General features: G+C 44.9%; 1 protein-coding gene across 6 annotated transcripts in view; it reads right to left on the bottom strand.

The window, feature by feature from the left end:
* Positions 1-16265, bottom strand: part of GARNL3 (GTPase activating Rap/RanGAP domain like 3) — a 59719-nt gene that overhangs the window by 24010 nt on the left and 19444 nt on the right. For 4 of the 6 annotated variants that reach the window (XR_015797295.1, XM_088146985.1, XM_088146984.1 and 1 more), the window contains exons 2-3: positions 13176-13245; positions 249-323 (exon numbers count right to left, since the gene is read on the bottom strand). Coding sequence is in view for 5 of the 6 variants with exons in the window: in XM_088146985.1 (XP_088003111.1) it covers positions 249-323; positions 13176-13245 (145 nt within the window). In the remaining variant the exon portion in view is untranslated. The remainder of the gene's footprint in view (positions 1-248; positions 324-13175; positions 13246-16265) is intronic. The other 2 variants (XM_088146986.1, XM_088146987.1) reach the window with 1 other exon arrangement.

Below are 16265 nucleotides of genomic sequence, written 5' to 3'. Positions count from 1 at the left end.
CCATGTAGTCTGTTTGGCCACAGTACAGAAGTGGGTAGCCATTGCCTTCTGAGATGTTTCTCCAGCTACCCCATTGAGCCTGCAGCCTTGGGGTTTCATGGTCCCACCCAAACACAAGCCTGGCATGACTTAGTTTCAAAAACCAGCCTACGCTGGCTAGGCGGGGCAACCTAGGTGGACAGGGAGTAGAAACATGGCATCTGTTCCCCAAAGCCAACTCCTCGTCAACATAGGGAGTTTCCACCCACCTCATCAACTGAGCCATTTTCCACTCGGAACCGGCCAGCCCTCTGAATGGCCCCATCAGCATCACTGGAGATAAGCTGTACAGCAAAGAGAAAAGGCTACGTTAATATGACCCATCTCACCCCCGTGTTCTGTCCAGTGCAGGGCCCGTTCCCTTCTTTAGCTACTCCCACCCAAATGGCAATTAATAGCTGGCCTGGAGAGGAGAGAGGGAGGGCAGATGTCTTCCAAACCATGCAATGTCTTCCCCGTACAAGAGAATAAAAAGCTCCCTGCTCACAGCGAGCTAAATCATGGCCCAGGCTATTTGTCTCTCCTTTGTCAGACTGGTTGGCTCCATGACTAGGCACCGTACAATGAGGCAAGAGGAGTTATGGGCCAGAATAGAAGCAGTGTTGCTCCCCTTCTCAGTCCTTACGGTGCTCAGAACAGAAAAGAACCGTAAGCAGGAAACTTCTGTACGGATTGATTCTTGCGAGCAGCCTCAATGCATCACCGTAACCCAGAGATGCGCAGGGTGGATCTGCTCTGAAATTCAAACCTGTGCATGGTTTATAGGCCTTCAGGAATGCTCCATTTATAGGTTTGAAAGAAAAGAAGGACCACAGCACGGGAGACTTATGCTCCGTGGCATTATTTATAGTTTACAAGAAATTATCGAGACTCACCCACCACGTCATCCCTCCAGGAAATCAGACCATTGCATCACTCAATCAGCCATCCACAGTGACAGCAGTGGGGCATTGAAAAGATGCCTGACTCTTCCTGCAGGCTTCTGCAGTTGGCTACAGGCATCCTGCAGATTTCTAACTAGGCCAAATATCTGGGAAGTTCCCATCTTTGTTTGCTGGCTTACTTCCTCGCTTCCCTGTCCCCTGCCACCTTTCAAGAAACACCAGCAGCCAACTTTGTGGAATGACTGGAGAATATGAAAGGAAAAGATTGTGAAAGAAAGAAAGAAAGAAAGGAAGGAAGGAAGGAAGGAAGGAAGGAAGGAAGGAAGGAAGGAAGGAAGGAAGGAAGGAAGGAAGGAAGGAAGGAAGGAAGGAAGGAAGAGATAATCAAATGCACATCAGAGGGCATCAGATAAACAGGAGAGAAAAGACAGACTGGTTTCTCTACCACCAGACGCCAACTAATGGTTCAGTAAAAGCTTAATGAGGATATGAAATCCGATGTGGTTTCAGGGATACCGAATTATCAAAGTCCAGTCCCTCCCGGGAGAATACAGGCAGGCGAGGCAGATCCCCAGCTGGCTTCAGGAAGGGCTGAGCATCTTTGCAGGAAATCAGACAAGATAGCTTGGTGCCTTTGGGACTTGAGCTACAAAGGGGCTGCCAAAGGGTTCGGCCTCAAAGGTGGAAGAGCACCATTTTGACTTCTTCGGCAGTTCAAAAGCTTCCAGACTGGTTGAGCCTAGGAGATACAGTAGCAGCCATCCAGCCAGAATACAAAATAGAGACAGAGCCATACACATATCCTGCAAATGTAGGAAAGGGAGGGCCCCAAACCCTGCTTTAACTGCTGAAAGTTGGTGGTTTGGTTCACTGATATTTTGAGGCAGGAACCCGCTTAAAACTCTAGCAGGACCCCTAAAGTAGTCTTAGGAAAGAGGAGCTTTGAAAAGGAGGAAGCATAAGAAAACAGAACCAAAACCTCCAGACTTCCACATTGGCATGATCATCATCACACCTCCTACTGTACCGCATGGGCTCTTCCCAGAAGGGAAGTATGGTATGGCCCTCAGCCATCAAAAGCTGCCTTGGTCTAATCAGCTCAGTATGTCAGCTGGGAGTGATGGGCCTTGTCGTTAATGTCACTTAGCCAGATCCAGCTTGGAACAGGCAGGTCTTTTCCATAAGCTGCTTCCCAAGACCCTTTGAATGTTAACTTTTAGAGAGGCCAAAAAATTCAACTTTGGACCTCCTACTTCGAAAAGGCTGTCCCACGGCAGATATGCAGTCCTTATGTTGCTTCCCAGAACAAGCAACTGGGTTTGGAATCTGTAGATTGGACAACACACTCCAGGTTTGGAAGCAGGCATAGGGAGCTACACCCTCCGGGAACCACCTCCATTTGCACCAGAAAGAGCCTAACAGCTACCTGGGCAAACTAGTACCATCTCTGCCCTTGCAGTACCATGTCCGCGTAGGAAGTCACCTTTGTTTTACAGAAGGTTGCCAAGAAAACAACACAGAGCTGAGAAAAGAATATTGAGCCCTTGCCAAGAATTGACGGTAAAATCTGGCAGGGAATTCAGAGCATGCTTTGACTGGCCAGCCAGCTGGCCAGCTGTCTCTCTTGTCAGTTTTCTCCCCCAGATATTGCTTGGCCAGACTTGCATTCTCATGTGCCTGACATGACTAGAGAGATTATCAGGGTGTGGGTGCTTGGTTTCATGTAAAACAGGCAGCAAGTTTCTAATTAAGGAGCAGATAGGATCTTGGGACTGCTTTTGGCTACTTCAGTTGGGTATGGATATTAACTTCGCAGAGAATATGAATGGCAAGCTCGCTCTTGCTCTCTGTGCACACACAGGCATGATTATACACATATCTGCACACACACACACCAACACACCTCCCAGACCTGAGCAAATTAAACTCTACCTCCAACTCCAGTCACAGTTTCAATCTAGTTGGTCTGAACCTTTAGGATAGGTTTGACTATACCAGTAGCAATTTCATATTTGCCCATTTCAATTCCTTTTCATATTTGGACATCTTCACTAAGGAGAGGGAGGTGCATCTCAGAGAAAACTACCTTCTTGGTCGCTACACCACAACCCTTGAGCAAAAAGAACAGAATACAGTGTAATTTTAACTCCCCCTTATGACATTGGCTGCAGAACTGAGCTGCTCTTGAAGAACACAGGCACATGCTTAGAATGGGCTGGCATTCACAAGACCTCTGCACTTTGCTGAGACCACACTGTTTGTGCAAATAAGAACCCTTCATTCAGCACCTTGGACAGTGCTTTTCCACCAGGACCCTGTGGGGAGCTTAGCCATACCAGTACAGGTAGTTCTCGCTTAATGACCATTTGTTTAGCGATTGTTCGAAGTTACAAAGGCACTGAAAGAAGGGACTTACAACCAGTCCTCACACTTATGACTGCCACAGCATCCCTGCAGTCACGCAATTGTAATTTCAGTGCTTGACAACCATCATACATTTATGACAGTCGCAGTATCCTACGATCACATGATTGCCATTTGCCACCTTTCCAGCCAGCTTCCGACAAGCAAAGTCAATGGGGAAGCCAGCAAGAGGTCACAAGTCATGGTCGCATGATGTCTTGCTTAATGATTGTGGGTGATTTGCTTAATGACCACAACAGGGACTGCCAGAATTGCTGTCGCTAAGTGGGGCAGTCATATGATGTTTTGCTTAACGACTGCGTCACTTAGCGATGGAGTTGCTGGTCCCAATTAGGGCTGTTAAGTGAGGACTACCTGTAACTGCTTTGGTCTTTAAGTCTGAATCAACACTTGGGGGTCAAAGAGTCTTCCAGCTACCCTGGGTTTTCACTTCACTGGTTTTATTGATTTTCTTCCATTTTTCAGATTTATATCTGGCCTCTTTCACTTCCATAATGCTCTTCTTGCAGGCTGACCAGCCACACAGGTTGTGAAATGCCCAGTTCCTATATGGGTATAAGCATCACTTTCTTAGAAAGAAATTGCTGAACTGGACCAAACAACCCCCTGGTGTGGTATCTGGTCTCCCGTAACTGCAGCCAGATGTTCATGAACAGGACACTAAGCTTTCAGCCAAGCTCTCCTCCATTTCTAGTATCTCACCCCTGCATACAAAGTGCTATATAAAAAATGAGTGATGCTGCCCTGAGGATTGCTCTGGGTTTCTAACCCACTGGAAAGCGTCCTGTTCCACTGTTCTAAGATCCACCCAGCGATCTGCGATTTTAAAAAAAAATAGCAATTAACCTCTTGCAAATAGGTTCAGAGACAAGCGCCTTTTGCCAAACTGCATCCAGATGAAACAAGAAGGTTTGGTCGGCATATTCCCACCTATGGACCCTCACCCCCACCCCACACACACTGCCCCAAGCTTCTCAGCCATTCTCGGATCTTCTTCGTACCCCCAGAGATGCTAGAAAATAAATAGGTCTTCCCGGAATTAGATCTGCTCTGTCATAACAGTATATATGGATCAGTGTGCCAAGAGACGTCACTCCTCTGGAGAAAGAAAGAAAAAACCCTCCACATTAAAAGACCATCTAGCATCTGGTTTATATCACCCCCAAGTCCTTGTCTCAACTGGAAATTGTGTTATTTCAACATTTCTGAGCTCCAAGGCATGCTGAGGCTTTGAGAGCTGCCAGGAAAAGCTGCAGATAAACACAACAAAGCCTGATGTTACTTATGGCGGGGGGGGGGGGGAATGGTGGTGTATCTTTGACGGTCCCTTGTTCATCTCTTGCTCTGTCCAGAGAAGATGGCAGGTGGTGAAAAGGATCACAAGGTAGCAGGATAGACAAAGGCTAATTCCTCTACCGGGGATGGGTGGGAGCAAAGTGAAGTGAGGGAAAAGCCATTGCCTCCAACCCATCTGAGCAATAAAAGCGCAGAGGAACTCATGGAATTGATATGTCCAGCCTGCCACCCTTCACATAAACTGGATGGTCATTCCTTTTATCCTCCACTGTCTAACTATAAAATGCTTTTCATCTTTGCTTTAGAGCTGGCCAAACAGTAATGCAACCTCTTTCTCACAATATGGCTCTAATTTGGAAAAAAACAGAAGGAGGAGGAAGGAGAAGAAGGGGAAGGGGAAGGGGAAGGGGACGGAGAAGGAGAAGGAGCAGGAGAAGGAGAAGGCGAAGGAGAAGGAGAAGGAGAAGGAGAAGGAGAAGGAGAAGGAGAAGGAGAAGGAGAAGGAGAAGGAGAAGGAGAAGGAGAAGGAGAAGGAGAAGGAGAAGGAGAAGGAAATTAGGCATAATAATTATGGAATTAATGGGATGAAAACATAATATTAAAAAATGTCTATCCTCCTCTGAGAAACTACGGTTTCTGCATGTAGAAACAAGACAAAACACCAGCTGGAACTCTTCAACTAGGGCAAGGTTTCTAAAAGCACAAGGCCTCTTCCAAGTCATCACACTGGAAACACTGACCATAAACAGTTATCTCCGAGTCAACTAATAAATGGAGTGGCAAACAGGTAGGATACAGTACAACGTGTTTGTGAATACGTTCTCCTATCGTCTTGAAAAGGGTCAAAATCATAGTTCCTCACTTTAACCTAGGAACACGGCGCCATGAACCATTCCTATTTTTTTTTCCTGATTAAATGTACATCTTTGCTGGAGCTGGTATTTGACTCAGGGCAGCTAAATTTTTTAGCTAAACGTTTTAAGCAGGGGAAGGCTGAATTTCTCTATCGTTCCACTATCCTGCTCCAAATCCTCCTGAGCTTTGGGTGTCAAACCCAGGTTTGGCTTCTAGCAGGAAACCTAGTTCAAGCAAGAAAAGAAAGTTTCTTAGTTCACACCAAGGAAACTGGAAGTGGGGGGAGAGAATTGAATACAGTACAATTCTTTAAGCACAGCCTTGTTTTAGTCTGGGAAAAACTGGGTAGCAGAGCGGCAATTCTCTCTTAGAAAAAGGAATGGGATTTAATCCAGCTGTTTTTCTACGATTCACCGTGTTACTTTTGTTGCTAATGTTTTTCCTCGTTTGACTTTTCCTCGTTGATAAGAGGACTGGTGTCTAGCCTAGAGCAGGCCCAGTTGGGAAAGGGGGCAGAACAGGTCTGCACGTGAAATGGCACCAAAAGACATCCGTCCTTCTTCTTTCTGCTCCAGAACAGATTTATTGGAAATGTTGCATTATTCCGTTCCTACATTTCCTCTTTCTTCTCCTTCTTGGGAACGGGGGGGGGGAAAAAACACCAGCCTTTTTAATGACTGCATGGGAATTTCAATAGCTTTCATTCTTTTTTTCTTTTTCTGGAAACAGCATTCTGGCTCCAAGTTGAAGGGTATGTCAAAGAAGGAGGGTTATGGATATCTCTTTTTTAAAAAAAGAGAGAGAAAGCCTCTTAATGATGCTCTAAATATAGATGATGCTCCTTCTCACAAACTCATGTGAAAGCATGGTTGCCCATTGTACCCAACTCCATTGAATCAGCTCTCCATGACAGGGATCTTTGAAAGCTTGCCAAACATGCCACACCACTGATAATGATACACCAAAATAGTTCTTGTTTTTTGTTTTTTTAGTTCTGGCTACCCAGAAGATGCCTTTGATACCAAGGCAGTCACATGTGCTTCTTCCCTCTGTAAAAGCTTGGAATATATTTATGTCCCTTTGTTGGTTTTGAAATGAATGAATTCTTCTCTCTTCCTTCAGAAAAAAAGCAAACCCATACCAGGTTTTATTCAACAGCCTTCCCCATTATCCCTAACCAGCACATCTTGGAGAAAATTGTTCAACACAGAATTCCTTTGCTATTTTACCCTGACAAATGCTGTAATATGTGGGCAATGATCAAGATACAAGTTTGGAACAGAAGTCAGAGGATCCCCTCTGAGGACAGGATCTCAAGCAGCAGCAGTCTTCATCTAAACTCCCCACCCCAAGACCAAAGTCCAGAATTACAGTGGTGCTTAAAAGTTTGTGAACCCTTCTGAATTGTCAATATTTCTGCATAAGATCACCTAAAACGTGATCTGTTCTCCACCCAAGTCTTAAAACTAGATAAAGAGAACCCCATTAAACAAATGAGTCAAAAACATTGTGTTTGTTCATTGATGTATTGAGGAAAATGATCCAAAGCTACGTATTTCAAATTCCAAAGCATTCACAAATTTTTAAGCACCACTGAAGGTGGCTACACTTATTCATCCCCCTCCTGTCTTCTTCCCAACCTTCACCGAATTCTTGCAGAGATACACACAGGGCTTGCACCTTTCAAGTTTTGTACTATTTCAGAGCACAAGGACCTTAGTCAGAGCCCTGGTTCCTTGAAGCCAGGGTGTCTTCTGCTCCCCTAAAACCAGAAATCTTTTAAACTACAGATATTGAAACCTTTTCCCATTGAGCTATGGGCCCTACAGATGAATAATCAAAGAGAAAACAGAGTGAGCCAACAGCAAAGCCACCAGGGTATGGGAAAGCTTTAGAGACATTTCTACAGTGCATACAAATTAAACACGTCATTCTTTTCTGCTTATTTATTAAATAAACATGCTAAATCAGATCTCTATGCATTTTTTTTCCCAAAGAAACCCAACTCTGCTGAATGGGACAATGTCAAGGTTACAGGCTAATTCTATCTCCAAGCCACTGCCTTCAAAGTTTCCAAATTTACCCTGGTAAGAAGTAGGCTTACTTCAGAGTAAGTCTTACCCAGTTCAGCAGTGCCAAAGATGACAGTCCTAGGTACTGAACTCAGTGAAAGTGCTACTTGGTTTCTAATTTAAATCTATGCATCCTAGCGCCGAATTTAAAATCTCTCCTGTTCAGCTCAAAATGTTGAAGTGCCACATCGGTGAATAAATTAGCTCCTTCAGCAGCTGAAGGGCAATAAAACTAAGAGCATTTTTCCCCAAAAAGGGAAGGAACATAGTGTACCAATAACAAAAATAAAATCAAGGAGAGTGATCTTTCAGAGAAGGATGATGTTGAAGGTCTTAAAAAGCCATCGAAATGGCAAGCCCAAGATCTCTGGAGGGCAGGAGAACTTTTTAAGTCTTTACCAGATAAATTTCTTAAAACCTATCACTGAACAAGAGACAGTAAGAGCAAAAACTGTGGATTTCACCCTACAAAACAATGATTACCAACTAGCTCCATGTTACGACTGTACCTTCTGAGTCAGATTTTTATTTTTTCTCTCTGTCTTGTTGCCCTTGAAGGTCTGATAAATAAATAAATCTCTGCCAAGTCAATTAGCAATGATTAACACAGAGCTTTTCCTGCCCCAGCAGCGGAATCACATCACTGCTTTCCATTTTCATTAAAAGTGTTGTCAGGTCAAGAAAGCTGTTTAGGGGGCAGAAATGTGGCCTTTGGCCAAGGAATTTCAAGGGGTACATACATGTGTGGGCATGTTTTGTGGAGTTGAGCTTGTTCGAGTTGACTTGATCCTGCAAACCCCCAGCATCAAGATGGATTGTAAATGCAATCCAATTTTAGCTTATTGAATTTAGATGGCAATGTGAAAGCACTGGCCATCTTCGAAACAGAACACTTTCAGAAAGAGCCAGACATCCTCTAGCTGAAGAGACATTTCTCATCCTGGAAATGTTGTCCTTTCTCCTAGAACAGGAAGGGCCGAGTGAGCATCTCTGTACCAGACCCAAATTGTTCTGAAACATCTGCCTTGCTTCTCAGATGTTCACCTCTATGATGCCACTTAGATAAGGAGATTAGAACATCAATAAGTAGCTATGTATTTCCCTAAACGTCAATAGAAAAATGGCTCTCTCTGAACATTTTGGAAATGCTGAGGATGGCCCCCAACAACCTAGTTCTGGAAAGGAAATTGATTGAGAAGCAAAATCCATCCTTCTCTCCTCTTCCTCAGTTATGACCATGTTTCATAGGGCCACAAGTGCTCCACAGAGGTGAAGTCTTTATGGCTACAGATTGGCCACATGATCACTTGGGCATATTTGAGCCTACTTACAACCGCCTACTCCAAGCTTTCACTTTCTGGATATACCGGGACTGCAAATGCCAGAATGGGCCATGCAGCTTGGGAATTCTAGCCAGAAGGTCTTCAGTTGTTTCCTGTTATCTGTAGACCATTATCCATTGCTTCCAGCCACCCTGGATACACACACCAGAATGCTCTGCTCTTTCTCTGGGAGAATACTCATTCTTTTACACCTACCAAGCTAGTGCTTAAATACAAGGCTGCTCTGACAGTCCAGGTCTGTGATGAACCTTTGTATCTTTCCCAGATCTGCAATAAGATCTCCTGAATAAGGAGGTTCCAAAAGCGTTTGGGGGAAAACCTAGGAACATGTGCTTCAAATCTTCCTCATCTTCAAGCAAGCAATCCCTTGAGAGTCCATAGAAGTAACCTGCCTGTGGTGCTGATGAATGCAGATATCATTAGAAAAAGAAAACTCTTCCAGAAATGTGATCACACTGTAACAGCCTCTAACAGCAAAACATAAAAAAAGTATATTTCTCAGTTTCCTTCAGCATAATGAATTGCGGGTGCAACCAAGCCATTTTCTGCAAGACACAGGCTTCTGGAGGAGGAGGGGGAGGGGAGGAGACCACCAACAAAATAAAACTTTTTTACTGCTGGAGAATTATGTCCCCCAGCAACTCTTCCCTTAATTTCTGGGACACAGCACAGGAAAAGTTAGTTACACAAAATGCATCTCAGCTTTTGCCTTATGGAAGGGCTCCAAATATTCCCTCCAGGTGCCTCTTTGCAATCTATAAAACTCATCTTGGGAGAAGCTGTGTTTATTCATTTCATTTTCCATTGCAGGGAGCCACAGGCAAATGCCCTGTCAAATTCAACAAGGCAATGGAAAGGAAATGCGTGGAACTGACAGAAAGAATTTCTTCCTCTAGTATGTAATTAGGGAACACAAGAGACAGATACTTGTGAGAATAGGTTAAAAAAGATCGTGCTCACTTTGTGCTTTGGCACCACTCTTCCCCAGCACACTGTGTCCAAGTATGTCCTCTGAACGGACTATGAGCAACAGAGAAATGGCAGGCAGGTCATTCCAGCCCAGAAATTTAAGAAAATAGCAGGCTGAACTTCCAGTTTGCACCCAGCTCTGGATACCAGGATGAGTACCAGAGATCTCTGGGAAGTTTATAAGCAAGCTGCAAGGAGATGGCCTTCCCCTCTTGTATAGCTTCCTCCCCACCTGGTACCTATGACATACAACCTCTGCATCTGGAGGCTTCATTTCTCGATTATGGGCAGGGTCTCTTCTACAGAGTCAGTCTTTGTGAATTGAGGCAACCCACTTTTAGGCTAGCTACACCCAAGTCACATTTGATGGGATCTGATGATTGATATCATCTTGGGCAGCTCGTGAGGAATACCAAGGTGGACCCTTCTGGATTACTGAAGCAGCCTCAAATGATGGTTTTGAAACTTGGCTGGAAGCAAACCCTGGTTAAGAGGGCTGGGCAAAATTTAAGCAAAGGGAAACCAAAAGGAAATACTGTAAAATGGCTCACAGTACCCCTTTTGCTGGGGCAGGGAAACTGGTTCTTTCTCTTATCATGCTTTCAATATGCGTCTGTGTTTTTTTGTAAGTGGTTTTTGTTTTATTGTTAGTCCCGCACAAGCAGCTGTGGACAGGAAGGAACAATTTAAACCCAGCTACTCAACAAATACTTTGATTATACTGTTTGCTGTAGTTTTGTTGTGTTTTAAACCTGTTGCTTGTATTTCAAAGCTGTGGCTTTAAATTTTGTTTAAAGCTGGTGTTTAAACCCAACAGGGTTGGCTTTATTTTAGCTTCCTTGCCCATGTTTATAGCAGGGTCAGACAATCTCTTTTGTAGCCAGAGAGCGGGAAGGGAAGGGAAGGGAAGGGAAGGGAAGGGATGGGAAGGGAAGGGAAGGGAAGGGAAGGGAAGGGAAGGGAAGGGAAGGGAAGGGAAGGGAAGAGAAGAGAAGAGAAGAGAAGAGAAGAGAAGAGAAGAGAAGAGAAGAGAAGAGAAGAGAAGAGAAGAGAAGAGAAGAGAAGAGAAGAGAAGAGAAGAGGTCTCCCAGGGTGTGGCAATGTTGCCTGGTTTATTGGGAGAACTGGTCTCAAGAAAAATGCTATATAGTGTTTTCAAAGGCAGAACAGTGGTTGTTAAACCAGGATATTTAGTCTGGATACACCTGAGAAAGACAAAAGGCATCTGATGGGGTGGGGGAATATCATCTCCTTCATAAAGTACATATGGGCTGTGCCCTCTGGATGCAGATTGATCAGGGGTTTCATTTCCACAAAAAAAGGGGTGGACCAGGCCAAGTGTGGCCCGCAATCAATTTTCATGTGCCTTCTCTCGAATCTCAAATAAACACCTCAGCTCTCAGTCAAGGCACATTTTGCCCAGGACAGTGCAAGAGGGATGAGAAAACACATGTTCCCACCCCTTGGGGTGATGGCTCCACCCACTACCTGCTCCAATCCCACCCCTCATTGCCCCCCAATGTGGCTCTAAGCTGATTACTGATGTAGGAAGCCACAGGCCATCCATCCATAGCAGAAGAAACTCATTTCAGGCATGGCTCAGGTTATTTGTCACCAAGGGACCGTGGCGGACGTGTTTTTCCCTTCCCACATTCCAAACAAACACCCAAACAGAGCTTGAACGGAGCCGACAAAGAAAGAGATGGGTCATTAAAAACAGGTCTGAAAGACTGAAAACAACCGATCTGTCATTTGAAGTCATATAAAGGAAGATGGCCAGGTTGAAGCAGTGATCAGCATGAGTAATTTGGACTCGTACAACTCCGTTTCAGAATCTATTCAGATCACTAAAGGCTGTGCGCTTACCTTGCACCAAATCACCTCCCGCACAAGATGCTAAGCTACAGATGGCTCAATTCTGGCTTATTAAACACATCACAACTGGCCATGTTTACATCACACAGTTTGCAAACCATAATGGCATTCTTGAAACCGAAACCAAGAGAGCCAGATTGTGACTTCAGATACAGATGTGAACCAGGCCTTTAAAGAGGTAAGTTGTTAGGATGGCTTTCTGCAAACTCCACACACCATTAGCCCATGGTTTACTGAATAAACCACAGCTGGATGGGGTCTACAGGACATGCGTAGCTGTGAAGAATGATTTGTAGGCTCTCGTTTTGGGCTTGCCCAATGTTGCAAAGTCAACACCAAGCCAAGCCTCTTATACTTTACCACAATTGAGAAACCAGGCCGTTGATTAGGATGAGTGATTGCTGAGTTTCTCCCTGAAGTATGAGCTGAGAAAGGAAGGCAACTGCAATCATGGAGGAGGAGGAGGAGGAGGAGGAGGAGGAGGAGGAGGAGGAGGAGGAGGAGGAAAAGAAACCTTCTAAATACATTCCCCTACAACCAATACCAACCCAAGTTAAATGAGAAGAAAATGTGGTTCCTGTTCATAGACATCACCCTATTTCTGAACTGGTTTCTATCAAATCAACAGTTCTAAATCTATCAAATTTCAACTGCACGTGCCACATACAGGGAGAGGTTTTATATCTCTTTAGCACCCTGCTGCAGGGCAAAAATTGACCAGTTTCCTAGCCCTGGATGCACACAGTTTCTCTAGCATGCATCAGCCAGAACCTTGCAGGTGCCTTACAGGCAAAAGTCGGGGTGGGGGCTCTCCCCACTCCCATCCTGATTCCTCCAGAGCCAACTTACATAATTCCTCTTGCCAATCATTGCAACAGTCTGTATGGGGTGGGGGGAGGGTGGGTGGTCAGGGGGATTCCTCTCTGGGCTCCAAACTCAAAACATGAATTTGGTTCCTGAAGGGTAAAATGGCAGGGGAGGGGAGGTGAAGGAAAGATAGCACAGAAGCAAAGAGCAATTTGGGGAGAGGGACCTCCGTAGCCATCACATTGCATCGTGATTTCCCAACCACCCCATCCTTCAAAGGACAGCTCCTCGATTTCTGTCTTTTCAATGCAATCTCTGTGGGTAGACTTGCATTTTCCTCCTTTCTACCCAAAGGCAGAAAAAACAGAGGTGAGCAATCCGCAGCAGAGAGAAAGGAAACCCAGCTTGGATGAGACAGAGCAGTTCCCCACGCCTAACCATTGCAAGATACATCTGCATCAGCGGAGAGGCAGGAAGGCCGAGAGTCTGTAAAATTGCAATGAGGAGGTGCTGAGATAGGGATCCCCAAAGCCTTTGGGGAAGTGCCCCAAAGGCTCTGGGCTTAAATCATTTTAAAAATAAGGAGAAAGGGGAGGGGGGGGAAAACTTACCAGTTCTACTGAACCATAATGCTTCCTACTGAATTCTCCACGTCTACAGCCCAGGTCTTCAGAGACGGAGCTGGAATAGAAGTGCTTCATTAGTAGACATAGCTAACTGGCCCCTCTAAGCTATTGGAGAGGCAAAGGGGAAAGATTTCCCTCCCCTGTTTCGGGGGGCTTCTCAGTGCCGCCTTGCAGCCTCCAGCTTCATCACTGCAGGGGACTCTCCTCTTCTGAACCGGGAGAATGTCTTGCAGCCATCATAGAGTCTGGCTTCCTGAATGAAAGGGGAGGGGGGGAAGGGGGAATGATGGACACTGAAACGAAAGGGGCCTGATTGGGAAGCGGGAGGGCTACGATTTAATTAAATCTTTAGTCATGGCAGGATGATCAGTAGAGAAACGCCGAGACAGACAATGGCTTGTAATTGCATTTTCCAATTTCTCTTCTTTTCCTCCCCACCACTCTCTCTCCCTGAGCAAAAAGGGAAGAAGAGATCCTGCAGCATATTTAAAATACAAAGCGGGGTGGAGGTGGGGAGGGAGGCCAGCGGAGAGAGCAGGCTGGGAACTTGACATCAGAAATCAGCCTTTGCACAAAGAATGTTGCAATCAACTTTTGAAGATGGGGCGTAGGGTGCCCCCATTTTTCAGAGCAAAAGAGGAAGAGTCATTTTCAGGACTCACAACCAGAACTGTGAATGCCCCATGCAAAGAAGATTTTGTTCCCCTTCGACCTCTGGTAATAATAATTGTAATAATTGTAATAACAACAATAGGAACAGCAACAGGAGAAGACAAAAACAAGAAGGCCAGACCTTGCCAGTGCCTGGCTCAGCAAAATGATTGGCCTTCTGGGGTAGCTAATTGTTGCCCCTCTGCATGAGTAGTAAGAACAGTGACTCATGCATAAAAACCACTGAGGATCATTCATTGTTGTTCTTCAAAAAGAGAGAGAGAAATCAATGGCCATTGCTCCGCTCAGCAAACGTTACATCTGGGTCCACCTCCTCTCCGATTCCTGACCCTGACTTGGACTTTTCTCTCATGCTTCCCAATTCATTTCTGAAACCATGGTTCCCAACCATGGCTGAATTGCTAAAATCCCCTCTCCACTACTACGTCCCACCAACTGCCCCCATGGGTCAATCCAGAGCTGGCTCATGGGGGGGGGGGGCATTTTGAGAGACAGAAACTCCTTTCCTTTCCTTTCCTTTCCTTTCCTTTCCTTTCCTTTCCTTTCCTTTCCTTTCCTTTCCTTTCCTTTCCTTTCCTTTCCTTTCCTTTCCCCTTTCCCTTTCCCTTTCCCTTTCCTACATTATAGAATTCAAATAATAGCTAAGTTCACTTCACAATTACGAAGATATTAACACTGTAATGATTAAAGTCAATTAAACCTTTCAAGATAGAAAATGTATATCAAGGTTAAATATGATTTCTGAGATGTAAATGGACAGAGAGCGTCCTGTTTCTTTGGTTGTAGGACCAGGATTCCTGATGATTGAATTCTCTGCTCCAGCTCTACACATCTTTGGTTACACCAAAACACAATCTGACCATTTTCCCATTTCATAAACTAGAGAGATTGGTGGATGACAGTTAGTAAGTTAAATGGTAGGGCTGTTTGGCTGTAAACCTTCCGAACAAAGTTAGAAGTAGGGAAACCAGATTTCTAGAGTTAGGATTTTACAGGTGCATAAGCATTACTTTTACTGTGGCTGCAAATATATCACAGGGTATATTGATTTTACCGTTTTTGGTGTTATTTTAACTGTCGGTCATTTTTTTACTTGTACGCTTTGATCCGACTGGATCCCGCCCAATGGGAAGCATGTTATAAATACATGTGTCTGTTATTATGGTTCATATTATGTTTTTCCTGTTAGTTCTCCAAAGTTCTTGCAGACGAGGGTGGAGTAAAACAATTGAAAATAAATAAACTAGATCCCGCATCTCTGAAGCCTACTCTTCCCCACCACAGGTAGAACAAACCAGGCACATGAAATATATTTTTCATCAGCTCACTTGTCAGATTGCTTTAGTGTATAATAGGCTTCTATGAAATTGGAACAAAAGGGAGGAAGGGGGAAAGTTGTACACTTGTTTAAGTAAAACCCAAATACAGTGGCTTCCCCCCTCCTTTATTTAAAAAACAAAACAAATAAACCCTGATTTTTTTTTTTCCTGCAATCTACTTCTACAGTTGGGAGTGCTGGTTGCCACAGAAACTAGCATAGAAATACAGTAATTCTGGTTGGACGGACTTCTGTTACCAACAAGGTTGCAAGAGGAATTTTAAGTAAATGGACAAACTTAAGCATCACACTTAAGTCATTGGGGGCTATCTATATGCTCTATTTGTGGAGGCGGGGGGTTAAGAGTCAGCATTTGGGGGGGGGGGGTTGGCTTCTTCTCTGCCCCTTCTCAGTGGCAAGATGAGGAGACTGGAACAAGTTGTGAGGATTGGTTGACAACGAATGAGGGCCAAGGAGGACATTTGCTTTTTGAAGGCATGGTTCCCAGAGGGGGAGAAAGAAAGCCACCATCCCAAAGGGTAAACTGGGTCTCTGAATGATAACCCGTGTCCCCTGAACACATACTCTACCAGGCAAACAGTGGGCATTCTCGCAACCCCACCCATGGGGAAGAAGCTCTGACAGAAAGCTATTGGTGCTCCAGCTGGAAATATCCCCAGCCTTGCAGCTTCTCTTCTCTCCCAGCGCAGGGCTGCGCAACTGTTCCCTATCAGCTGCGCTGAGCAGAGCCACAGAATTGGGAGGCGCAGCCCCAAAAGAATGAAACAATAATAATAATAATCGTAATCGTAATCCCAAAGCTCTGCAAAAGCACTCAAGCAATGGAAAAACAGCCACCGCAAAAGTTGAAGCAGACTAAAAGGACCAGCAGCTTCCAAAATTGGTGCCTCCAAATTTGGGTGGCAAAATCCAGGGGAGGTAGACAGCCACACACCAGGCTTGGGGGACACACCCTTCTCTTAATAGGAATGTTCCTCTCCTGAGTTTGCATGGGCTGAATTCTGCTTCCTTCCGTCCTTCTGCGTATCTTGAGATTTGGTCAGGCACGTTGACACGGCTTCCGT

Source organism: Python bivittatus, unplaced genomic scaffold, assembly GCF_059951505.1.
Source record: "Python bivittatus isolate LINGU-HERP-01145 unplaced genomic scaffold, Pbiv_v1 ctg000160_np1212, whole genome shotgun sequence".
In the NCBI taxonomy this organism is placed as follows: Eukaryota; Metazoa; Chordata; class Lepidosauria; order Squamata; family Pythonidae; genus Python; species Python bivittatus.
The sequence above is the reverse complement of the archived record's forward strand: the minus strand, read 5'-3'. Positions and strand labels throughout refer to the sequence as shown.